Here is a 27534-nt window from a genome sequence, read left to right as displayed (position 1 = left end):
ACGAACAAGTTCTGATCATCACGTTCAGCTGGAGTCTGTTATTATAACTATACGTGTGTGTGTGTGTGTATGTATATATACATATATGTATATATATATATATATATACATATATATATATATATATATACATACATGTATATATACATATATGTATATATATATATATATATACATATATATATATATATATATATATGTATATATATATACATATATGTATATATACATATATGTATATATATATATGTATATATACATATATATACATATATGTATATACATATATGTATATATATGTATATATACATATATATACATACATATATGTATATATATATATATGTATATATACATATATATACATATATGTATATACATATATGTATATATACATATATGTATATATGTATATATATATATATATACATATATGTATATATACATATATGTATATATATATATATATATACATATATATATATATATATATATATGTATATATATATACATATATGTATATATACATATATGTATATATATATATGTATATATACATATATATACATATATGTATATACATATATGTATATATACATATATGTATATATATATATGTATATATACATATATATACATATATGTATATATACATATATGTATATATACATATATGTATATATGTATATATACATATATACATATATACATATATGTATATATATGTATATATACATATATACATATATGTATATATGTATATATGTATATATACATATATGTATATATGTATATATACATATATACATATATACATATATGTATATATATGTATATATACATATATACATATATACATATATGTATATATATGTATATATACATATATACATATATATACATATATGTATATATACATATATGTATATATATGTATATATACATATATATATACATATAGTTATATTTAAATGTTATCAGGAGTTCAATCCGTCCGACAGTTTGACCAACATGATGTTCTAACTTGATTTATTTCACATATTGAGACTAAAACCTGAATAATCTGAAACATTAGAGATGAATAATTAAGACAAAGATTATTAACCATAAAAACTGAACTTTCACTTGATTTTCAATTCTCTATAAATCACCAATTTAATAATCTGAGCAGTGAAATAAGTGTTTAAAGGCATTTTCTATGAAATTATCGTGCAGATAATTAGCAGGTCAATATATTGATTCTGTCATAAATACAGACAAGAAGCAGCAGAACAACACAAGTAGATTGTTCAACGATCAGAAGCCGATCGGTGCATCCAAGAACAGAACTCCAGGAGCTCCACAGCTTCACTCTGTCCTACATCTCCCACAATGCATTTCACACCTCCACCTCCTCCCAGCTGTACGAGATGGCCGGCGATGATGTCAGGGCAGTGATCCGGTCTCTGATGTCACTTCCTGTTTGATGGGGGGGGGGGGGGTTAGTCCTCCACCACGTTCTTCTGGGTCTCGTACATCTTCCCTATGGTCACCTGCAGGAGACAATAATTCATTTTGTCTTTAGTTCACAGAACAAATGCTCAACGTCAGCGTTTTGATGGTCGCCATCTTGTTTTTTATCAACCAGTGAACAGGAAGTGACCATATCTGGACTGAGGGGGAGTGACGTAGAGACGCCGTATACGTCTCTGGTAGAGACCTGTCAATCAGCGTGTAGCCCCGCCCTAAAGCATCCCCTGCTTTATGGTCTGTGTGACTCTAAATGGAGCATAATGTACTAAATGAACATCATGCTGTGTTGAAGAAGACTTGAAACTAGAGATTGAGACCATAAACTCATGTTTACAATGTTTACTGAGGTAATAAATCAAGAGAGAAGTAGAGTCATTTTCTCATAGACTTCTATACAACCAGAGGAGTCGCCCCCTGGTGGACAAAAGATGGCGACGCCCCCAAAACGTCAGGTTGACCACGTCCACTTCTTTTATAACTATGCAACTGATGCTAATAGCAGCTACTTAGCACACTTAAGCCACGCCCCCAGCTGCCAGTAGCTCCCGATTGGTCCGTGCTCTGGCTTGCCGGATGCAACCTTCATCAGTGATTCTCCCCCCGTGCTGAATACTGTTATTGTTCAGTCATTCGTGTGAGTTGCGTCTGCTTGTTGTCCATCACACGAGGTCATTCTGAACAAACACGAGTCCAGAGAGCCTCACTGCGTTATGTCAACACCACCCGTCTGGACCCTGTTGTCAAAGAAAAGAGCCAATTATGGAGTGTGATGTAGCCGTGTGTGTGTGTGTGTGCGCTTTTGGACCACAGTTCACAATTGATTTCTTCTATTTTTTCTGTACAACGACACGACTCATCTACAGAACATGACCAAATATGACCCACAAACACGCAGTAACACACACACGCACACGCACACACACACACACACACACACACACACACACACACACACACACAGTAGCTGTCCTGTCTGTCCATCAGTGTGTCTCTGGACACACTGATGTGTCCAGCTGTTTCAGGACACAAACACTCGTTCAGGAACTATTTCACAACGAATAAAGTTTATTCAAAAAGCAGACGGGCTCTGACGTTAATATTCTAAATAAATACAGAATAAAAACGGGGCCGGATTCATCCTACAAATAAAAGACAAATAATAACAATATAAATAAAAATATAGAGAATAAAAAGAGAGACAATCGTTTGTCCATCAAAGTAAATTCAAGTGAACTGTGTCGACGTATTATTACGTCAACACACTTCACATGACTCATGACACATGATTATTACTCATTTAATAAAAGTGAGACCTCTTTAGTTCTGATGTTGGAAGTCTGAGTTAAATGTGTTTTTAATATTTATCCTCATTGTTATCTCACAGATCTAACAAAGTTCATTTAGAAAAAAGAAAACTAAGTGTTATTTGTAATAAATAGGTACATAAAGTATCTTTGTATTGTGGTATTAAGACTTTTAACTAAATAAAAAGTGAACGTTTACTTGTTATGTCTCTGCTGCACCACCAGAGGGCACAATCCCTCCACAGGTACCTGAGCTTCACCATCATGTCGCTCGTCTTCATCAATTATTCTGCCGTCAGCTCTCCGTCTCTCCCTCTCTCTCTCCCTCTCCCCTGGTAGTAGCCCCGTGTGTGACGTCCTGATTGGCTGGAGTGTGGCGTAGGAGGGAGGGGGGTGGCGGGGAGGCGGGCGGCTCTCTGAACCAATCAGCTCGCAGGAGGCTTGGCTCTCATGTAAATTGTTGCGGCTGTGGTTTGTAACAAAGGGAAGGCCCCTCGCTCTCGCTCCCTCTCCCTCTCTCTCCATCAGTTTGTTTTTTGTCTCTTTAGATTCGTCTTGATCTCTGCAGTGGCCCGTCTCTCGTCCGTCTGTCTCTCTTTCTGTCCGTCCTCTCAGTCAGTTTCACTTTAATGAATAATAAAAGAAGAGCTCTAAAAATAAAAACAGGAATATTTCATTTGGCTCTGAATAACCCAATTAAGGCAGAAACAGCAGGTCAGCATCCAATGAAGGCAAAGCATGCTGGGATATTAATGTGGCTGTTTGCTTTCTCTACCAGTGTCTCTCTCCATGTCCGGGTTAAGGGCCCCTGGTGTGTCCCCCCCCCCCCAACCAGAGTCAGAAGGTGATAGGTAGTCGGCTTGTTATTATCATGATGAAGACTGAACCGGCCTGCAGGGTCCAGGTCTGGGCCCCTGGACCAGAACCCCTGTCTGAAGTGACTGTTGGGAACTCAATACAAATACTACAAAGAGAAGCTAAACGACCACATAGAGAAGCTAAACGACCACATAGAGAAGCTAAACGACCACAAAGAGACTCTAAACGACCACAAAGAGACTCTAAACGACCACAAAGAGAAGCTAAACGACCACAAAGAGAAGCTAAACGACCACAAAGAGAAGCTAAACGACCACAAAGAGACTCTAAACGACCACAAAGAGACTCTAAACGACCACAAAGAGAAGCTAAACGACCACAGAGAGAAGCTAAACGACCACAAAGAGACTCTAAACGACCACAAAGAGACTCTAAACGACCACAAAGAGACTCTAAACGACCACAAAGAGACTCTAAACGACCACAAAGAGAAGCTAAACGACCACAAAGAGAAGCTAAACGACCACAAAGAGAAGCTAAACGACCACAAAGAGAAGCTAAACGACCACAGAGAGAAGCTAAACGACCACAGAGAGACGCTAAATGACCACAAAGAGAGAGAAGCTAAACGACCACAAAGAGAGAGAAGCTAAACGACCACAAAGAGAGAGAAGCTAAACGACCACAGAGAGACGCTAAACGACCACAGAGAGAGAGAAGCTAAACGACCACAAAGAGAGAGAAGCTAAACGACCACAGAGAGAAGCTAAACGACCACAGAGAGAAGCTAAACGACCACAGAGAGAAGCTAAACGACCACAAAGAGAGAGAAGCTTAACGACCACAGAGAGAAGCTAAACGACCACAGAGAGAGAGAAGCTAAACGACCACAGAGAGAGAGAAGCTAAACGACCACAGAGAGAAGCTAAACGACCACAGAGAGAAGCTAAACGACCACAGAGAGAAGCTAAACGACCACAGAGAGAAGCTAAACGACCACAAAGAGAAGCTAAACGACCACAGAGAGAAGCTAAACGACCACAGAGAGAGAAGCTAAACGACCACAAAGAGAGAGAAGCTAAACGACCACAGAGAGAAGCTAAACGACCACAGAGAGAAGCTAAACGACCACAGAGAGAAGCTAAACGACCACAGAGAGAGAGAAGCTAAACGACCACAAAGAGACTCTAAACGACCACAAAGAGACTCTAAACGACCACAAAGAGACTCTAAACGACCACAAAGAGACTCTAAACGACCACAAAGAGAAGCTAAACGACCACAAAGAGAAGCTAAACGACCACAAAGAGAAGCTAAACGACCACAGAGAGAAGCTAAACGACCACAGAGAGACGCTAAACGACCACAAAGAGAGAGAAGCTAAACGACCACAAAGAGAGAGAAGCTAAACGACCACAAAGAGAGAGAAGCTAAACGACCACAGAGAGACGCTAAACGACCACAGAGAGAGAGAAGCTAAACGACCACAAAGAGAGAGAAGCTAAACGACCACAGAGAGAAGCTAAACGACCACAGAGAGAAGCTAAACGACCACAAAGAGAGAGAAGCTTAACGACCACAGAGAGAAGCTAAACGACCACAGAGAGAGAGAAGCTAAACGACCACAGAGAGAAGCTAAACGACCACAGAGAGAAGCTAAACGACCACAGAGAGAAGCTAAACGACCACAGAGAGAAGCTAAACGACCACAGAGAGAAGCTAAACGACCACAAAGAGAAGCTAAACGACCACAGAGAGAAGCTAAACGACCACAGAGAGAGAGAAGCTAAACGACCACAAAGAGAGAGAAGCTAAACGACCACAGAGAGAAGCTAAACGACCACAGAGAGAAGCTAAACGACCACAGAGAGAGAGAAGCTAAACGACCACAAAGAGAGAGAAGCTAAACGATCACAAAGAGAGAGAAGCTAAACGATCACAAAGAGAAGCTAAACGATCACAAAGAGAAGCTAAACGACCCCAGAGAGAAGCTAAACGACCACAGAGAGAGAGAAGCTAAACGACCACAAAGAGAGAGAAGCTAAACGACCACAGAGAGAAGCTAAACGACCACAGAGAGAAGCTAAACGACCACAAAGAGAGAGAAGCTAAACGACCACAGAGAGAAGCTAAACGACCACAGAGAGAGAGAAGCTAAACGACCACAAAGAGAGAGAAGCTTAACGACCACAGAGAGAAGCTAAACGACCACAGAGAGAGAGAAGCTAAACGACCACAGAGAGAAGCTAAACGACCACAGAGAGAAGCTAAACGACCACAGAGAGAAGCTAAACGACCACAGAGAGAAGCTAAACGACCACAGAGAGAAGCTAAACGACCACAGAGAGAAGCTAAACGACCACAAAGAGAAGCTAAACGACCACAGAGAGAAGCTAAACGACCACAGAGAGAGAGAAGCTAAACGACCACAAAGAGAGAGAAGCTAAACGACCACAGAGAGAAGCTAAACGACCACAGAGAGAAGCTAAACGACCACAGAGAGAAGCTAAACGACCACAGAGAGAGAGAAGCTAAACGACCACAAAGAGAGAGAAGCTAAACGACCACAGAGAGAAGCTAAACGACCACAGAGAGAAGCTAAACGACCACAAAGAGAAGCTAAACGACCACAAAGAGAAGCTAAACGACCACAGAGAGAGAGAAGCTAAACGACCACAAAGAGAGAGAAGCTAAACGACCACAGAGAGAAGCTAAACGACCACAGAGAGAAGCTAAACGACCACAGAGAGAAGCTAAACGACCACAGAGAGAAGCTAAACGACCACAGAGAGAGAGAAGCTAAACGACCACAAAGAGAGAGAAGCTAAACGATCACAAAGAGAGAGAAGCTAAACGACCACAAAGAGAAGCTAAACGACCCCAGACAACGTCGGCACAACCACTGTTAATCAGGAGGTTAACTGTTTTAGAGCCACACATGCAGTGACACCCGTCACGCTCCTTTCCTCCATAAAGACACTCACTAGTGATCCGTGTTATAATGGAAGGCTAAACTTTGCCTCCTTCATACATCATCCTCGTGGTGACTGACTGACCTCCATCGTACTCCCACCAGGCAGGAGGTGTAAGACTAACACGAGACTGAAGATCTGTACGTCAAGCATCACTGCTGCTCTTCTGAGAGCGTCGATGCAATCCAACCACGTTCAAACCATCGACACCCAACTCACATGTAGAGATGTGTACGTCACGAGGAGAGAGTTCCTCTTACTGCCACGTCTCAGTTAATGTGAACGTTTTGGTAGAAACTACTAGTTATCAACGACTACAGGACAGCTGGTAGACACTGCTTTTTAGAGGTGCTGATTTCACTTCATGATCATTTTGGAAACTGTAGTTTGTGGACGGTAAAAAGTAGCTGCTAGTGTTAGCTGAAAAGCATCCACAGTGGTGTGTGGTTAAAAAATAGAAGATGCTGCCCCGAACAGCAGGAGACAGCAACAATGGGAGGTTAAAGAGCCGGTGAAATTGGGAGGAAAGAGATGAAGCGACTGGAGGAGGCCGGAGGAGCGGCTCCCACTAAAGGAAATGAGCTTTTTCTTGTCAAAAGGGGGGAGAGATGGAAAAGACGGCATGACGCTTGTCAGAATGAAACGCATGGAGGTCCGTAGGAGAGAGAGGATGAGGAGGATGAGGAGGTGCTCAGGTAGATAATAAACTCAGCAGAAGGAGATCTCCAGTTTTTTTTCCATTTGTCAGGAGATGAGAGCAGCAGGAGGCACAAACACATCCAGAGTCAGGCCTCATCTCATCTCGTCCAACTCAGACTTCATCATTTAGATCCAGCGTGAACATCTCCTGAGGAAGAGGAGGACAACCCCACCGTACCAGACGGTGCTTTGACTGTATCTGCTGCCATTCAGTGGCTCAACTAAACACAGTTAATGACCCACAGGGTGAACTAGGACGCTTTGGAGGAGTAATCCGGGAGAACAAAGGGTTAAAAACAGCATTCTGTAATATAATATAATATAATGTAATATAAAAAGTGAGAACGACTTTAAAAGTTCATCTGTGTGTGAAATGATGTTAACCTCAGCAGCATCATCAGTGCTGGGGTACACACACACACACACACACACACACACACACACACACACACACACACACACACACACACACACACACACACACACACACACACACTTAACCAAAGTGTGGTGCATGGAGGAGGAACTGTTTGGAGATAAAACCCTTCACAGCTTTCATCTCGTCTCTCTCGTCTCTCGCTGGGACCTTTAAGGAGCTTAATCAGTTTTCACAAACTCAGTCGCCTGAAGCACAAAACAAAAGAACAGTTCACTCTGTTCATCTCTCTTTTAAAACCTGTTTTATTTCTCTAGGGAAGACGGGCTGAGCTCCGCTCTGCTCACACACGGCGTTATATATTTTAGGGCTCTGGCAGAGCGAGCACACCGTCAGCTGTCACAATACAACGACGTGTTGTGGAAGCGTCGGGTTACAGACGTTCAGCCCACAAATACAACGAGGGTCACGTCAAACCAGCCGGTCAACATAGCTGGACTCACCTCAACTGACTTGAGACTTTACTTAGTCCTCCTGACTTGTGACTCGGGCGTATCTGGTTTAATCAATGACTTGTTTTGGACTGATCTTGACTTGAAACCTCATTTAAGACTTTCTTTGATAAGACCCGAAGTATTGCACAAGTTTTAGACTCGACTTGTGACTCAATGGACCTTGGTTCATCCGAGACCGTCTCTACTGACTTGAGATCTGACTTTGTGCTCGTGGTGGACCCGTCTCTGACTTGAAACTTGACCTTATGACTCGAGACTTGCCTCAACTGACTTGACTACGAGTCTGGACTGACGTAGGACTTGCTTTTATAAGACCTGAGGCATGAATTAAAGTTGTCTCGACTGACTTGGACTAATCTCAATCCTCGACTTTGAAGTGTCCCGATGGACTTGACTCGACTCCGACTTCTTTGATTGACTTGACCAACAACAACTTAAAAATAACTCTGGCAGACGCAAGAGAGAATCAGCAGATTGTTAATCTTTGTTGCTGTGGAAGTCTCTGATGTCTTTGTGTTGCTCTGACGGTTTATCCATGTTCACATTTAGACACAGAACATCTTTAATCTGCTGTTCTACATCACGGAGCGCTGCAGGCCAGAACGATTCCGTGTCTTGCTCAAGGACAGCTGAGCACGGTGGGGAAGTGTTTTGAAGGACAACGTCTCCGCATCTCACACATCCTGCTGCTTTGTTTCATGCTAATCCAGCCAATTAAATCACTCCGTTTGGATTCTTCCCCTTAACCCCCTCATCTTCCTCGTTTGTCCCTCCCTGCCTCCCTTAATTTGTCCTCTGCTTACCTGCTGAGTGTGTGTGAGGTGTCTCAATGCCAGATTGCACTGTCAAATCCCCTCGTTTAATCTCTTTCCTCCTCTCTGTTCTTCTACGTCCCCTAGCTATGCAGAGCAGGGCCGTGTTGGTGGAGTATTAAAGGTGCAGAGCAGGGCCGTGTTGGTGGAGTATTAAAGGTGCAGAGCAGGGCCGTGTTGGTGGAGTATTAAAGGTGCAGAGCAGGGCCGTGTTGGTGGAGTATTAAAGGTGCAGAGCAGGGCCGTGTTGGTGGAGTATTAAAGGTGCAGAGCAGGGCCGTGTTGGTGGTATTTGAATGTCCTGGTGAATAGTCCTGTGTGTTTTCCAAAGTGCCTGAACCTCCTCTGGCGTCGTCTCCTCATGAATTATTCATGAACGTTCAAAGACCCGTTAACAACCCTTTTTGTCCGTCTCCGCACTGTTTTCTGTCCCTCCTCCTGGCATTGTTCAGTGCAGTCGTCCTTCACTCTACTCTCTCTTTTTTAACTGCTTTTCATAACAGTAGAACTAAAAGAACAACTGAAATAGTGCAAGTGAGGCAGGAATCAAACTAATAGCACTTTAATCTTCTTAAGATACTTATGTGTGTTTTGGTTACAAACCGAATCAGGATGCATTTGTAAACAGTCAAACTCAAATTGCTGAATTGTGAGTCCATGTTTAAAGGCTGCAGTCTGCTTCAAACATAGTTCTCGTCCATTTCTTTTGAAGCATGCAGTTTTTTACTTTTTTTCTTCAGCTGCTGGCGGTTTCTCTTCACCTCTTGCTTTCATTTCTCTCTCTCTGCCAGTTCAACTACATTTTACACTGTTGGAAAGTCACTGCTTCCAAAGCATCGCATTAGTCCACAAACGTCATCTGACAACAATACAGAATATTGATTTTTCCCTCTCCTTATAAGTCCCTCCATCTCTCAGTTCACTATTTTCTCACTGAGAAGTCTTTCTGAATAAAACCAGACGACGATCCTCCCCAACCGTAACCAAGATGGAACAACTCAATTGTTGACGTAATATTGCCAGATTGCATATTTTGGTGGGAATCAAATGAGCGGTGAATGAATATTTCACTGATGTGTTCGGATCAATGCGTCTGTGAGTTGCCAGATACTACATCAGTCAACATATTGCTTGTATTGGGGTTGCCTTCAAAACATATTTGTGGTTCTTTTCTTCAAAGGTTAAATCAATCAGCGAGAACTGATCCCGTCTGAAGACAACCCGACAGAGACGAGACCGACGCTGACACGAGGACACACCTGAGACTGACACTACGGCTGTGTTGACCTTTGAAGGCCCCACACACACACACACACACACACACTGATAAGAGCCTCCCTCAGCTCTCCTTGTGTGTGTGTGTGTGAGCGCAAGTCTTCTTTAAAAAGGACCAATGGGACGTCTTCGTTTACACACCCCTCTTTCTGTATGTTGTGTGTGTGTGTGTGTGTGTGTGTGTCCTTGGAAATCTCCTTTCCTGAGGTCCCGCCCACCGTCTCCCGTCTTGTTAATTGGCCGCAATGACTCAAAAAAAAGCCTTCTGACCAATTAGCAGTTAGTCAACACCCGGCATCAACCAATCACGGCGCAGTAAAAATAATGATTAAATGTGATTATGCTAAGAAGGCAGGGCCACGCCCACCAACACACACACACACACACACACACACACACACACGGTACAACAGTAATGAGGAGTTTCTTTGTAAATCTGAGGTTTCTTAACCTTAATTCTTTCCACTCTGAGCACACACTAATGAGAGCCAGAAGAGATGAAGGCAAACTGTGCTTACACAGTGTGTGTGTGGAGTTCCCTCGCTGTGATATCCCGTTTCAGTCCGTTGCACCGAGAGACATCGAGGAGGAGGAAGATGAAAAGGAGGAAGAGGAGGATAGCTGGTTATAAATTGCCAGTGCTGCTATACGTCTCCTTTATTCTTTCCTCATCCTCCAGTCTCTTCCTCTGGTCTCCTTTTAGGATATAAAGTCTCTTCCTCCGTCAGTATGAACAGTCTTTTCAAAATACACTTCAGTCTTCACAGGAAACTACTCAGTTAGGTTTAGACAACACTAAGGACTTTCCTTTTAACGCTTATTTTGTTCTGCTCAACTATTGTGAAGTCCACACAGAAACTGTAAAGGAACAAAACATGAATTGCTCTCCAGTGCGACAGACTTCAGCCTCCAGCAGAGCTACGAGAGAGAGACGTGTGTGGACCACATGTATTGACCCATAATCTAGTACACTATTATGTGTAAGTGTTCATTTGATGGATGGATGTTTTTTTCTCTGCAGCTTTTAAACATCCTGCTTCATGATTACGTGGAATACATATGAATTTAATTTGTTGGATATCTACGACTTACGTCTCATTTATTTCTGTAGGTATATCTACGAACGATAGCATTAAAAAAAGCCGAAGTGAAAGTAACTCGTACACCAGTTAGCTTGTTGTTGCTGACGAGGCTGCTGAACTTCGATGCTTGTTATCCAGAACCGACCTACATACCGTGTTCTCAGGATCCCCACGTTTCAGCACTAAAAGTGACACTTTTTTGTTGTTTTTAGTGAATAAAACATAAACTCAGATGTAGAAGTGGGGCCACACAGCGTCTCCCCTCCATTAGTGTGAAGTGGCCTGTCGTTTCATAGTCTCTCTCATCTCCTCCCTTTATGAGTCACTCCGTCTCTAGTTTTTTTTATTTATTTCTGTGCTCTCCTGAAACATGTCCTCCCTCTCTTTTTTTTTTCTCGTTTAATCTATTCATAATTATTTTAGCAAGAATTTTATAGTCTGTATTCATAATAGTTAGATGTCTGTAGTTATCCAAATCAGCATCGTCACCTTTTTTAAACAATAAACATAAAACACCTTGATAAAAAGAGTCTCCCATACAGCCGCTGTTTATACCTTCATTGTACACAGCAGTGAGGAGGTTTAAAACATCTTCATTATATAATTGATAAAACTCAGTGGGCAGACCGTCAGGACCAGGACTTTTACTGATGTTAAGTTGTTGTCCGTCCGTCCGTCCTCCCTCTCCTCTCCAGCAGATTGCCAACCCCCTCCATCGATTCTCTTCTCCCAAACATCACTGCCTCTCATCTTCCCTCAGCCCGGCTCTATTGATGCGTGTTCAAGTGCGTCTCTTCCTTCTCTGCAGCGCTGCGATGGTTAATGACAGAAACCCAGCGTGTCGACAGTCTGAACAGAAACACACGCAGAGGGGGAAATTCCCATTCGGTTGCTGCTCCTGAACGCACCACTGTGACGAGAGTGTTTCAGGGACTAAATTTGACAAAGATGGCGGCGTCATCTCGATGAGGAGACGGCTGAGATTGGTCTAAACTAAAAGTGTATAACATCAGAGGCTAGAAAGCCTCCAATCCTCTCCACCGCTGGCTAGCTAGTTAGTTAGCTAGTTAACTAGCTGGCTTCTCCATATCCAACATCCGTCTGTGGAGTAAAGGTCTTTCCAGGCTGGTCTCATCCAGCGTTTGGAGCTTTAGTTATGAATAATAATAATATGAATACGCTGTAATTACATCATTTCGTATGTTATCCACGTACTCATGAACACATGAACACATGAGGGATGCAGATGGATCCACCATTGTTGTTTTCCATGTGTGAAACAAAAAGGCAACGTTGATTTATTTACAAGTAACGCAATTCAGTAATTATTTTAACCCAAACAACCATACGAAGTATTTCACCATGTTTTCCTGAAAAAGACTAAAGACGAGTAACGAGCAGAAATTAACACGTTTCTGGACTTTTGTAAGAAAAACTAGTTTAAAGACATCATACAAAGCGTTGCACGAGGATACGTTAGTGAACCGTTACAGCACTAATCCTTTATGTTCCTCTCTCCTCACTCTTTTCCCGTTTCTTCTTCTTCACTTTTCTCCATGTTGCTCATCGTTTCTCCTTCCTCTCCTCAGCTTCCTCCTCCTCATTTCCATCATCTCTCCTCTCGTCATTAACTGTTGTCCTTACATCACATTGCCTTCTTCAGTCAATGACTTGCATCATGTGGAGTGTGTGTGTGTGTGTGTGTGTGTGTGTGTGTGGATCGAGTATCATCATTGCATCAGACCCAGACTTCTAAGAATAGAAGAAAAACTAACAAATAAAAGAAAGTACCAGACAATAACACCACAGAAGAAGAACATACTGTAGCTATTAAATCCATAGACTGTTTGTTTTTTTAAGATACATTAAACAGACTTAAAATGTAGCCTAGAAATCATTACAATGATAGAATTTGACCGATATTAACAGAGTGAAGCCAACATAAGCAGATAACACCGACGGTGAGTCTTTCCAGCTACAGTTCAGTCGTCTTTCTCAGCTCACGGTTTCATACAGAGTCAGATTTTGAGCTTCGGTATAAAGTTTCATGAGGCAGAGGAGGAGGAGGAGGAGGTCTGTTTGCATCCACCTGAACAGCTCCCTCTGCTTGTTTGTGTTCAGCAGCACGGAGTCACCGGCAGCACGAGTTACTGAGAGCGTGACTGAAGCTCGGCGATAAAAGGCGTGGGATCTCTGAGCCGTGGGAGGGAGGAGGAGGAGGAGGAGGAGGTGTTGCCCTATTTTCATATCCAGCTCCCGTCTGGTTCAGGCTTTCCCAAAATCTCTGGTTTTCCCCAAATGGAAATGAAACTGCGTCAGAAAGGAAACTGAGATTTCACAGCAGATCTCCTGCGTCAGTGAACATGTTATTGGTTTTGTCGTCGTGTGGTCGGACCTGAAGTTGTTTGAAATGGTATGAAATCAAAACCGCTCCACCCGGCTTCATCTCCAGAGCTGGACCGTTAGCTAGCTAGTCTCTGGAGCTCCCGCCTGCTTCTTCAGTATCTCAGGGATCCAGTGTCATAAGGTTTGCTTTTAGATCTAAGACAGTGACTTTCCCGTCATCGACGGGATCAATAAGCTGCACACGACCCATCAGAAGCCTCCTGTTATTAAGTGAACAAAACAAACCTTCTTCATTAAATCTGGTTCTTTATTTCTATTTATTATATGAGTGTCTTCTGTAAATAAACTCTCAACGTGAACTCAGTGTTTTACAATCTGAAGCTGAAGGATTTATGTATTTCACTCTATTTGGCTCTTTTGTGGTTTAATTGTCTGGTCAGAGAGTTGAGCTGCTTCACCTGATGAGAGAGACCAGAGAGCAGAGCTATCAGGGTTAAAGGTGGTATGCATTAATATGAATAACAGTGTGTTTTCTCTTTAAGAAGGTTAATTGTAACATTTTGGTTGCCTAAAAAGTTCTAATTCAGTGTTCAGTTGTACTTAGCTCCACCCTCTTGTGTCACAACAGCCCAAGATGGCGACGGCCAAAGACCAAGATGGCGACGGCCAAAGACCAAGATGGCGACGGCCAAAGACCAAGACGGCGACGGCGACGGCCAAAGACCAAGACGGCGACGGCCAAAGACCAAGACGGCGACGGCCAAAGACCAAGACGGCGACGGCCAAAGACCAAGACGGCGACGGCCAAAGACCAAGACGGCGACGGCCAAAGACCAAGACGGCGACGGCCAAAGACCAAGACGGCGACGGCCAAAGACCAAGACGGCGACGGCCAAAGACCAAGACGGCAACGGCCAAAGACCAAGACGGCAACGGCCAAAGACCAAGACGGCAACGGCCAAAGACCAAGACGGCAACGGCCAAAGACCAAGATGGCAACGGCCAAAGACCAAGATAGTGCCAACCAAAACCCAAGATGGCGACGGCCAAAAGTGACAGCCAAAAACCAAGATGGCAACGGCCAAAGACCAAGATGGCAACGGCCAAAGACCAAGATGGCGACGGCCAAAAACCAAGATGGCGACGGCCAAAAGTGACAGCCAAAAACCAAGATGGCAACAGCCAAAGACCAAGATGGCAACGGCCAAAGACCAAGATGGCAACGGCCAAAAACCAAGATGGCGACGGCCAAAAACCAAGATGGCGAAAGCCAAAAGTGACAACCAAAAACCACGATGGCAACGGCCAAAGACCAAGATGGCGACGGCCATAAACCAAGATGGCGACGGCAAAAACCCAAGATGGCGATGGTCAAAAACTCAAGATGGCGACAACCAAAGACCAAGATGGCGACGACCAAAGACCAAGATGGCGATGACCAAAGACCAAGATGGCGACGACCAAAGACCAAGATGGCGACGGCCAAAGACTAAGATGGCGACGGCCAAAGACCAAGATGGCGACGGCCAAAGACCAAGATGGTGACAACCAAAATAAAGGCTTTAAAATGTTGGTCCACAAACCAATGGGTGACATCACAATGACCGTGTGCACTTGTTATATACAGTCTTTGGTCGAAACACATCAGCAACAACAACAACATCCTCACGACTAAGAGAGGAATGCAAAGTGTTCTGAATTCTTCATAAGATGTGACGTCAAATGTTATTTCATGTAGAACTTTATTTCTATAGTTCCAACTGTACAAGGCTTCGTATGAGAACCAACCCGGCATGTAAAAAGTGTTTATTGAACTCTGAGATTCTGCTCGACCTCCCGAGAGCCACAACGTTAAAGGTGTAACTCACCATAGGATGGGGCATTTAATCTCAATTGAGCCAAAATGGCCGACGGCTGTGTGACATTTCGGTGACATTAAGCAGCAGTAACGGGTGAGGAATGTCTCTTCAGAGGAGAGTAAATCCAGCCGTGGAAGGACACACACTGTAAACATGATGATACGTTGCATCGAACAAAATCTCCATTTTTCACATTCTTTGTTCTCGTCTTCTTCCCCCTCACAGCTCTCCGTCCTAAACTCTCTCTCTCTCGCTCACAAACACTCCCACCTCATTAAACAAGAGCACGCCGGTTTAGCTGCTCTTCTACAAACAAGAGGCGGCTCTGCAGCTGCAATCCATCATCTTTACTCCCTAACGAACTTACAAAGACACACACAGAAATATCCACTTAAAGACGCACACTGACACAAATGAGAAACTTTGTTTTAGGCAGTTGAAGCTGCAACATATACGAGTAGTAGAAGAAGAGACGACAGATAACAGAGCAGCTGTGACGCAGATCAGGTTTCTTTCACCTGTTATTTCTGCATGTAAAATGAACTCTGGAGCTTGTATGAAGTAGTTTTCCATGCGTGTACTCTTAGATATAAACACAACTATCACTGGATCACTGTGATACTGAAGAAAACTGAGAAACGTGAGGATGCTCGGGCACGTTCTGCAGCTAAAGCAGGAGCGTCTCTCCTCCTGTGGTTTCTAAACTGGTTCACTGAAGTACATCAGAGATAATAATATCCTCAGAGAGTGAGGTCACTCTGAAGATAGATAGATAGATAGATAGATAGATAGATAGATAGATAGATAGATAGATAGATAGATAGATAGATAGAGTCAGTGTGTTCAGTCTGAGTCACGACTCAGAAGGAGAATTATTGTTGAAGCAGATTAAAGCTCCATGAACAATAGAGTTATTGTTAAATGTGTCAAGAACTTTAAAATACAGTAGAAGATTATTTAACAGGACAAAGAATACTGTTAATCTGTAAATTACTATTACATGAAGTATACCATATTAAAGAAATACTTTTATCTAAAGATACAGATACTGCAACCAAAAATACACTACGTAGATATTACTACGTTTAATCTTTCAATTAGAAAACATAAATACAGCGCACAGGAATAACTGTTAAAACGGTAGAACTGTAAAATAAATAACAGTAAATAACTGGCAGCCATTGACAAGTAACTGACTGTATTCTGTTTTAAGATACTCGACAATGGCTGACTGTTAACTTCTTTACGACTACAACCAGAAGAAGAAGAATCAGGAGAAGAAGACGGATCAGAAGGAGAAGAAGAAGAATCCCGGTGGGTTCGGGTGTTCAGAGGGTTAGAGTGGTTTTATTTTTTCTTCAGTGTCATTTAAAGCAAGATGTTTTATTTAAACACACACACACACACACACACACACACACACACACACACACACACACACACACACACACACACACACACACACACACACACACACACACACACACACACACACACACACACACACACACACACACACACACGTAAAGAGAAAAATAAACTAATAACAGAACAAAACAGAAAACACAGTAAAGCTCGTCCTCCACGACCAACCAGGTCAAACTGTCCACTGTGGCTCTCATGAGAGATGTCCTGCCTTCTCTCTAGTGTCCACCAGGGGGCGACTCCTCTGGTTGTATAGAAGTCTATGAGAAAATGACTCTACTTCTCTCTTGATTTATTACCTCAGTAAACATTGTAAACATGAGTTTATGGTCTCAATCTCTAGTTTCAAGTCTTCTTCAATACAGCATGATGTTCATTTAGTACATTATGGTCTATTTAGAGTCAAACAGACCATAAAGCAGGGGATGCTTTAGGGCGGGGCTACACGCTGATTGACAGGTCTCTACCAGAGATGTATACGGCGTCTCTACGTCACTCCTCCTCAGTCCAGATATGGTCACTTCCTGTTCACTGGTTGCAAAAAACAACAAGATGGTGACGGCTAAAACGCCAAACACGAGGCTTCAAAACAACGAGTGACGTCACCTACATACAGTCTGTGTTCACACCTGAAGGATAACACCTGTATGTGACGAACACACGACCCAGCACCTCTACTCTGCTGTCGACATTTTTAATGACTTTACGTCCAAATTAAGAGCAAATTAAAAAATGTTAGAATCCTAGATCTGTTAATATGGATCATCAATGGTCAATGAAAAAAATTAAAATCCACCCCCCCAAAAAAAAAAAAGTTTTGTTTTTTTAAACTAACTAAAAAAAATAATAAAAATTAATAATAATTTATTTATTTTTGCTGGCGGGAAAAAGTAAAAAAATGATGATTATTTATTTTTTCATGCCAGCAAAAAAGACAATAAAAAAAAAACAGTTTGAGTTGCTGTTTGTTGAAGGTCGTCACCTCAGCCACATTGGTTTCATTCTTTATACTCCAGAGCTGCTTCTTGCTTAACATTCTATTCAAGGGAGCGTTTGCTCAGCAATCCATGTGAAACATCAAGCTACTGAAGTATTTCATGTGTTGTAAAGCCACGTTTAGAGAAGTCTTCAATGTACTCACAATCCATGTATACGTCACATGTAGGGTAACCTATGAAGAGCTGCTTCTATGACTCATCATTTAGACTTTCTATAGCAGCTGGAAACATCTGGTCAGTGTTATGGTTACAGATGGACGCACCAAAAGTGTTGCTGCATTTTATTTATTTTATTTTTTATGCTGGTGGAAAAAAAAGTAAAAAATAAAGAAATCAGTTCTCTTTTTTTTTTTACTTTTTTTCTGCCAGCAAATAAATAATAATAATAATTTGAATTTTTTTTTCTTTTCTGGCAGAAATGGGCTTCCATAGACTCACTATTGGACTGTGATGAAATGTGGTTCATCATTCGTGTTCCCGTCAGGATGAACCCGAACAATCATCCATCTTCTTCCTCATGTCTGGTTTCTCTTTGATCCACTTCCTGTTTTTTCACAGACTCATATTTATTTATCTATTTATCTTCTCTTTTAAAAAACGCGCTTCATAAATATTACAATTGCTCCGTCTGGTGTGTTATTCTGACCGTCTCCTGATGCTGATATGTAAATGTGATCATTAAAGTTCAGACCAGATGAAAAAAAACTGTGAAAATATAAACGCAGGGCAAGATCTGATGGGCAGCAGTGTGTGTGTGTGTGTGTGTGTGTGTGTGTGTGTGTGTGTGTGTGTGTGTGTGTCTGAGATGAAAGAGGCAGGCAGAGAGATGGAGAATCCCCTGTTGGGATTGGCTGACAAGCTGCTGATGCATCATGGGAACAAAGTGACCAACAGTGAGGCGATTAGCCCGGAGCTGCTGCGGTAATAAGGGTGCGACAGGTGGACGGTCGATAAACAGGTGTTCATCTGCATACTAGTTAACCAGGTTAACCCCTGTGTGTGTGTGTGTGTGTCACCTGTCTCTTTATCAGTTCCAGTGTCTGCTGTCCCTCCACCATCAGTCTCTCCACAGCTTTTGGATCCTCCACTTTTCTGTTGGCCCTGAAGGCATCGCGCACCCGCCGCACTGCATAGGTCCTACACACACACACACACACACACACACACACACACACACACACACACACACACACACACACACACACACACACACACACACACACACACACACACACACACACACACACACACACACACACACACACACACACATAAAGAGAAAAATAAAATAATAAAAAGACCAAATATGTGCAGCGGAGACACAAAAACCCTCAGAGTACAAATACAGAAACATGAAGATCATCAGAGGTGAGACAACATGGAGACTCCTTCACACCAGACTCCATTCACAACATTTTAATATAAATACATAAGAGAAGCAGGCTGCAGCACCGTCTGGCATATTCAGGTCATTCCACCACATCAGACTCCTTCATCGCTGCTTTTTCACCACAAACTGGAGCTTCATGAAGTTAGAACCTCAACTGGTCTCAGACGGAGACACTCGGTCTACACACGGTGCTACATGCAATGCACGTAGCAGCGTGCATTGCATGCTGGTACAGCTGGTGCCAGCGGGACAACGGAGAGAATCAGATTACAGTCTGTATCAATAAAGATATTTCACTTCTGATCTGTCTCCTCAATAATTCAACACAGCAGCATCTCCACATGCAGGCTGGAGGCTCTCTGAAGTCCATGTAGAGCACCGAGTGCTATGACAGATGAAGACGCCGTCCTAACACACACACGTGGTTAGGACGGTAGGAAGTATTATCTTTATTACTGATCAATACTGTAACTCCTGTTCCTAATCAAAGCAATCCTTCCTTCCTCATCTCCTTCTCTCACGTTGACAAAAGTTAGTTTCACAAAATTCAAAAACAAAACACGGAGGAAACAAAACAAAGTAAACTCGTCATCACTTCTTTACACAACAGCTCATCTCTGTTCACAGAGGAACGTTCATCCAGTCAACGCTGAGACTTATAAACTCAATTAAAGTATATGAAGTATATGAAATATGGAGCAGTAGGTCGATACAAACCAGGTTTTAGGACACGATGAATAAAACATAACCAGGAGCGGCTTCAACGGATGAAACTCGATATTAATCCAACAACAACTCTCTGAACTCAATGTTTTATTACACGACGCTGGATCGAACAACGAAATGTAGTTAAAGCTCACACGCACGCGCCTACACGTCATCATCTACAGACACTAAACTAACCAACAATATTCACCGTATCATAACAACGACACCACAGACAGGTGAACACAGCAGTCACGCTGCTGCAGAGGTAAAACAAAGCACTTCACTTACCGAAGCGGCTGTTCACTTAAAGACGAAGTCCATCCTCCTTTCTTTGATTACTACGAGTTTAATGACGCGGTTGAACAGAACATCGGTGCGGTTCAGTTCCAGCCAGAGGTCCTCCTGCGAACGTGTTCGTTGAGCTTTAGATCCACTCAGGTCTCTCCAAAAGTTTTCAAAAGCACCGTAGCTTGTGAGTGTCCTGTCGTGCTATGGTGTCTTGTTGCTGCCTTGGTTAGCCACCTCAGGTTAGCGTAGCGTAGCTCTAAACAGCTCCAAACAGGGCTGCTAGCTGTGGGGTTGGCTGACCCTTTCTTACGATGTCCAGCTTTTCCTGAAATGTCCTTCTTGAGAAAGATGTTGTCAGTAACTCCCAAATCCGTTTCTCCTCCTTCAGCCAGTGAGTGTTAAAAAAACAAAGCTACACCAAGCAAAACGCTAACAATGTCATGTCAATGTCAGAACGTCTTACATATCTTTCAACTTGAACTCTTACGCTGCTTCAGCTTCAAAACAGTCACGCTAGCCCACTGACCAATCACGTACTTGTAGGCCAGCTAGCAGGCGCTGACACGTCAAAGAATACGCCCAACATGTCAAACTAAAGATCTGATTGGTTGAACACTATGACAATCAACAATATCGTTGATCAACAATATCGTCCCCATTCGGTGCTTCATGGTGATATCTATTAGTTATTTTTTTTACCCTATTCACCTGTAGTGTCTTCCTTTAAGTACTTATACATACTTTTACTTCACTGAGGTATTAAAGGCAGTACTTTAACTTGTAGAGGAGTATTTCCACTGTGTAGTATTACTACTATTACTGAAGTAAAGTATCTTGAGTACTTCTTCCTCCACCACGTGCTGTGTTTTGTAAGCACATTGAATAACAGTTATGACACCGAGTCGGTCCGGTCCGGCCGATGTAAACAAACGTAAACAACGTAAAAACAGAGCCGTTAGCTGCTACATTAGCGTCTTTAAACCTGACCGCCAGGTGTGTTCGGATCAGTCTGACGTCATCGCTCACCTGAAGTTGTACGAGGGGAACTTCTTGCTCTCCGTCAGCATCACTCTGTACAGAGAGATCACCTGTGCTCGTGCGGACGCCGCCATGATGTTGCTATGCTAACGACGCTAACTCCTCGACCGTAAAGAGCTCTCAGAAGGACCCTCGGTGACGCGCATGCGTCCTCACTTACGCCTGAACAGAAATAACCCAAATATCTTATCTTATTACTATTCAGAATTCAATATTTTGAATTTAATACATATTAAAAGAAGCTACGTTTAAAAGAAGTCACCAACAAATTAGATTAGTTAATTTAAACACGGTTTTAAAGTCCGGTGTGAACACAGGCGCTCGCCCGCGGACTCATCAGCAGCTCCACGCTGGAGAAGCGACAGAAGGTGAGTTAGCTTCACGTTAACCTCTTAAAACCTGCACAATAACACACCTGCGATGCGTTTTAATGAATGAGTGACACTGTGATGGTATAGCGGCTGACTTTAGGATAATATCTGGCAGCATGTTGAGCTCTTAAAATGCGTTTATTCTCCTCTAAAACGTTGTGTTTTGGGTTAGCATGTTAGCTGCTCTGCTACAAACACAGCTGACAGGACTGCAGCTCCACAGTGAGTCTGTTTTTTAAAGTGTGTTATGATGACGTTAAACTGCACACAGACGCAGTGATACGTCAGGAATGTCCCTAAAAAGTGCATGTGCGTTATCATGCACGTGGTGCTGGTGTTCCTGTGTGCACGTGCGTGTGACCTTTACTGTCAGGTTGTCTCACCAGGTGATAAACTGACCTCACCATGAGACAGCGGTGGAGAGGATTCATATACACATACACATACACATATATATATATATATATATATATATATATATATATATATATATATATATATATAAATACATCAGCAAAGTACTACAAGGTGGAGACAGAGGCAGTCTGCAGGGGTTCTGTGTTTATACTCTGTTACAGTAAAAGTACTAATACCACAATATATAAATACTCTGTTGCAGTTAAAGTACTAAATTATATTCCTTGTAGTAACTTTGAATACAGTACTTAAGTAAATATACTTGTAGGCCACAGAATCCCTGTAAATGTTCCTGTAAGCAGCTTCAAAGTTTGATAAAACGTGTGTCCCATGGTTGAATGACATCATATATAGTAACTCAGTACCTCTACTGTAGTACTGTGTGTACTCAGAGGCTGGAGGGTCGAGGACGGTCAGTTAGTCACATGATGAGCGTCAGAGGAGACGTTTCTGTGAAGAGAGGACATGTTGGAGAGGACGCAAGAAATACCGTTAATACACGACTCATTCAGAGAGAGAGAGAGAGAGAGAGAGTGTGTGTGTGTGTGTGTGTGTGTGTGTGTGTGTGTGTGTGTGTGTGTGTGTGTGTGTGTACAGTATGCTCTTTAGCAGTGGATGTGTGAAAGGTCAGAGACACTTCCTGTGTGTTGATGTCCTGCTGTCTTTTAGTATAAAGGTCAATAGCACTGCTGTGTGTGTGTGTGTGTGTGAGTGTGAGTGTGTGTGAGTGTGTGTGTGTGTGAGTGTTGTCCATCTATACCTCGGTGAGGTTATATTTGTGAAGTAGAAGAAGGAATGAACACATCCAGCTTTTTCTATAGTTTATTTTTTCCTTATTGATTAATCTGCTTGTTAATGAATGAATTAATAAATTAATGAATAAATTAATGACTTGTTTGGTCTGTAAAGCTGAAGTTGACGTCTTGAAACATCTTATTTAATTTGACCAACGGCCCAAAATCCAAATGGAACAACAAACGTTATTATTATTTAATAAACGATGAATCAATGAATCTTTTGAAGTCTCTGAACTCGTGTGAAACAGGAAGTAGAGAAGCTCTCTTCCTCTCTCTGATTGGATCAATAAGTGATCATCAGGGCTGAGACTAGCTCTTCATCTTCAGCTTCATCGATCAGAGGAACCGTCCACCGGAACAACTCGCCTGTGTTTCATGTCCGTGAGCGTCCTCACAAGTATAGCAGTACAGAGCCGGCTGAGTGACGCACGGATCAATAAAGGAGGATTTCCTTTAGTCCTGAACCGGCCCGGTCCGTCTCAGAGGAGCGTTCAGGTCTCAGTCCTGTCAGAGTCACTGAACACTGTTTATCACAGACACACACACACACACACACACACCGATGAGATGTTCACATCTGTGCAGGAAGAATTTATAGTTGTTGACAATGAAGTGAAATATTTCATGGAAATACAAGTACACCTTTGTCCTTTATTTATATATATGTATATTTATATGTTTTACATAAATATTTATTTATATATATTTATTTTTTATTTTATTTGTATATTTTTATGTTTATTTACTGTATATATTTATTCATTTGGGAGATCACGCTCATTGCCTCCACATTAAAAATGGCCGAGCCTTTACTCCTTCTGTTCTTACCCTTTCACAATAAAAGCCCCAGACAGAGAACCTTATATTCACTCGGATCATTACATTTATAAGAGGCACAGACGTGGATGTGTCTCGTTGTGATGACGTAATGAGCGGTGAAGGATCCGAGTCCTTTAATGTGGGACAATGAAGTGAACGTTGGGTTTATTAATGGAGATGTCTGTTCGTTGGACTCTTCTTCCATCTCTGAGGAAACCTGAGAAACAGTCAGTTAGTTTCCTACGTCTTGTTTTCTCTCTTTGAATCATGGCTGTGAGCAGCAGATTGAGTTTTCCTCTCCTGTCTCCTTTCCTTGGTGGATCAAGGCCTCCTGACGCCCCCCCACACCCCCATCGACCGCTGCCTCCTCGTGTTCAGACCGGTGGAAGAATCGGTCTGTGACACATCAGCCTGTGACCCGAACCTGATCCAACCATCCACACATCCATCGCCTCCGGATCAGCACACCTGGTGTGTGTGTGTGTGTGTGTGTGTGTGTGTGTGTGTGTGTGTGTGTGTGTGTGTGTGTGTGTGTGTGTGTGTGTGTGTGTGTGTGTGTGTGTGTGTGTGTGTGTGTGTGTGTGTGTGTGTGTGTGTGTGTGTGTGTGTGTGTGTGTGTGTGCGTGTGTGTGTGTTGAACATCACACTGATCTCTGATCTTCATTTTCTATCTATCTAAATTCTAAATTCAGTTTTCGGTTTTCATTCACTGTGTAGCGGGGCTACACAGTGAATGACAGGTCTCTACCAGAGACGTATACGGCGTCTCTACGTCACTCCTCCTCAGTCCAGATATGGTCACTTCCTGTTCACTGGGTGATAAAAAACAAGATGGCGACGGCTAAAATGCCGAACTGGAGGCTTCAGAACATCCTCAAACCAACGAGTGACGTCACCATGACAAATTCCACTTTTTAGAACAAATGAAATATACGTTCAATGTACAAATACACAAATATACAATACACGAGTAGAAAACACAAAATACATTATGCAACATGTCAGAAAAAAAAAACTTACATACGATACAATACAGACAAATAAAATGAAATGTTTGACTTTTTTACCGTTTTCTTTCACTAAATATTTTTTGGATCAGAGGTTCTGACTTGACAATAAAAATAACAAAAAAGAAAACATACAGTAAAATAAAATGAAAGACAAAATGGAGAAAAAACAAGAACAGCTGGTTAAGAAATAATCTCAGTTCTATGAATAAACTAAATGTTTTATTAAATGCTCTGAATGTCACAGCAAACAGTAAAAGTTCTGTTCATTTCTGAATTCACATAATATTAATATTAACGTCACAGAAAGTGAAGCCACTGACGTAAACAAACCCGACCTCCATGCTTTAATTGGCACAAAGAAAATGAATAAAAATGCAGATGTGTCAGAATGAGCTTCTGCTTTGATGTGCAGTTTGAATCAAAGACTACAAGACTGAAGGAACATCTGTGGAGTCCGATCCTGATGTTTAAAATACATCATGAAACCATTGACTTACATTATCTTGTACTCTGGAGCACGTTTCTAAATGAACAGCAGGAATAATATCTACTGAGTTTAGTATGATTCAATCATTCAACAAACAGCTGTGGAAGGTAACCAAGTACACTGACAGGAGTACACATTTGAGGTACTCTCAGAGGTAAATATTGTACTTTATACTGTACTTCCTCTCAGAGGTACATATTGTACTTTTTACTGTACTTCCTCTCAGAGGTACATGTTGTACTTTAATGTGTTCAGCTTTTCTAAGAAGCAGTTAGTGTGTAACTACAGTCGTCTGTGTATTCAGGAGACCTCCTGGTGTATTGATGAGACACACAGATTATTATTGGATGTCCGCCTGTGGTCTAGATGAAGCCAGCTGTCTCTCCCTGTAGAACTGAGGGAAGCCTCCGTTAACGTTCATTCATAACGTCCAGCTCGCTGCTCCTCCTGTAATCACCAACCAGGGAGACTCCAGAGCCTCATGTTTGACTCCAGGAACTGAAAGGCTTCTCAGTAGAGGTGAAGATGATAAGCAGGACAACATGCAGCAGCAGGCTCTGCTTCTTACTCTGGGATGAGATTCAGGGTTCTGGTCTTCATAATGTGGATCATATTGAAGGAGCAGCAGCTTCTACAACATCAACAGTAGACAAAGTGAACATTAATAATACATAAATACAGTTATTATTATTATCAAAACTCTTCTCAATAGAATATCAATCATCAAGATCATGTTGATGTGTTTCTCCTCCATCTCTTGATAAAACAGCAGGTAAACAAATTCCCCCAAATACTCCCATATAGTACCTTAACAGAGTACCTGAGCAGGTAGTGAACAGAGTACCCGAGCAGGTAGAGAACAGAGTACTCGAACAGGTAGAGAACAGAGTACCCGAACAGGTAGAGAACAGAGTACCCGAACAGGTAGAGAACAGAGTACCCGAGCAGGTAGAGAACAGAGTACTCGAGCAGGTAGTGAACAGAGTACCCGAGCAGGTAGAGAACAGAGTACCCGAACAGGTAGAGAACAGAGTACCCGAACAGGTAGAGAACAGAGTACCCGAACAGGTAGTGAACAGAGTACCCGAACAGGTAGTGAACAGAGTACCCGAGCAGGTAGAGAACAGAGTACCCGAACAGGTAGTGAACAGAGTACCCGAGCAGGTAGTGAACAGAGTACCCGAGCAGGTAGTGAACAGAGTACCCGAGCAGGTAGAGAACAGAGTACCCGAACAGGTAGAGAACAGAGTACCCGAACAGGTAGTGAACAGAGTACCCGAGCAGGTAGTGAACAGAGTACCCGAGCAGGTAGAGAACAGAGTACCCGAACAGGTAGAGAACAGAGTACCCGAGCAGGTAGTGAACAGAGTACCCGAGCAGGTAGAGAACAGAGTACCCGAACAGGTAGAGAACAGAGTACCCGAACAGGTAGAGAACAGAGTACCCGAACAGGTAGTGAACAGAGTACCCGAGCAGGTAGTGAACAGAGTACCCGAACAGGTAGTGAACAGAGTACCCGAGCAGGTAGTGAACAGAGTACCCGAGCAGGTAGTGAACAGAGTACCCGAGCAGGTAGAGAACAGAGTACCCGAGCAGGTAGAGAACAGAGTACCCGAGCAGGTAGAGAACAGAGTACCCGAACAGGTAGTGAACAGAGTACCCGAGCAGGTAGAGAACAGAGTACCCGAACAGGTAGTGAACAGAGTACCCGAACAGGTAGTGAACAGAGTACCCGAGCAGGTAGAGAACAGAGTACCCGAACAGGTAGTGAACAGAGTACCCGAACAGGTAGTGAACAGAGTACCCGAGCAGGTAGAGAACAGAGTACCCGAACAGGTAGTGAACAGAGTACCCGAGCAGGTAGAGAACAGAGTACCCGAACAGGTAGTGAACAGAGTACCCGAGCAGGTAGAGAACAGAGTACCCGAGCAGGTAGTGAACAGAGTACCCGAACAGGTAGTGAACAGAGTACCCGAACAGGTAGTGAACAGAGTACCCGAACAGGTAGTGAACAGAGTACCCGAACAGGTAGTGAACAGAGTACCCGAGCAGGTAGAGAACAGAGTACCCGAACAGGTAGTGAACAGAGTACCCGAACAGGTAGTGAACAGAGTACCCGAACAGGTAGTGAACAGAGTACCCGAGCAGGTAGAGAACAGAGTACCCGAACAGGTAGAGAACAGAGTACCCGAACAGGTAGTGAACAGAGTACCCG

The 27534-nt window shown here is 42.7% G+C and overlaps 2 protein-coding genes across 5 annotated transcripts in view; one reads left to right on the top strand and one right to left on the bottom strand.

Moving 5' to 3' along the window:
- Positions 1-1012: 1012 nt before the first annotated feature.
- On the bottom strand, positions 1013-21522 carry lyrm4b (LYR motif containing 4). Of its 3 annotated transcripts, XR_012949458.1 has the most exons (5): positions 21407-21522; positions 19011-19131; positions 3016-3440; positions 2028-2246; positions 1013-1532 (listed from the first exon to the last, which is right to left on the bottom strand). XR_012949458.1 is itself a non-coding variant. In XM_076080957.1 (3 exons), the coding sequence occupies exons 1-3, from the start codon at positions 21490-21492 to the stop codon at positions 1482-1484; spliced, it is 258 nt and encodes an 85-aa protein (XP_075937072.1). In that variant the 5' UTR covers positions 21493-21522; the 3' UTR covers positions 1013-1481. The 3 variants fall into 3 exon arrangements, 2 of the variants coding, with proteins under 2 accessions (XP_075937072.1, XP_075937073.1); XM_076080957.1 differs by lacking the exons at positions 2028-2246; positions 3016-3440; XM_076080958.1 differs by lacking the exons at positions 1013-1532; positions 2028-2246; positions 3016-3440 and adding an exon at positions 16903-17527.
- A 184-nt stretch (positions 21523-21706) lies between these two features.
- fars2 (phenylalanyl-tRNA synthetase 2, mitochondrial) overlaps positions 21707-27534 on the top strand; it is a 79668-nt gene continuing 73840 nt past the window's right edge. Inside the window, exons 1-2 of one of the 2 annotated variants that reach the window (XM_076080961.1) lie at positions 21707-21786; positions 24149-24293. The gene's annotated coding sequence lies outside the window, so the exon portion shown is untranslated. Of the gene's footprint in view, positions 21787-21861; positions 22012-24148; positions 24294-27534 lie in introns of those variants that run through there. The other variant, XM_076080962.1, reaches the window with a different exon arrangement.

Source organism: Anarhichas minor, unplaced genomic scaffold, assembly GCF_050575085.1.
Source record: "Anarhichas minor isolate MPS153535 unplaced genomic scaffold, ASM5057508v1 ptg000076l, whole genome shotgun sequence".
Taxonomy (NCBI): Eukaryota; Metazoa; Chordata; class Actinopteri; order Perciformes; family Anarhichadidae; genus Anarhichas; species Anarhichas minor.
This window is presented reverse-complemented; position numbering and strand designations above follow the sequence as displayed.

What these genes read in the sequence shown, in the direction of transcription:
- lyrm4b (XM_076080957.1), bottom strand. Translation starts at nt 21,492, where the DNA reads ATGGCGGCGTCCGCACGAGCACAGGTGATCTCTCTGTACAGAGTGATG. An exon ending in TTCCCCTCGTACAACTTCAG is followed by an intron (nt 19,132 to 21,406) that starts GTGAGCGATGAC and finishes GTGTGTGTGTAG; the next exon opens with GACCTATGCAGTGCGGCGGG. An exon ending in TGGAACTGATAAAGAGACAG is followed by an intron (nt 1,533 to 19,010) that starts GTGACACACACA and finishes TGTCTCCTGCAG; the next exon opens with GTGACCATAGGGAAGATGTA.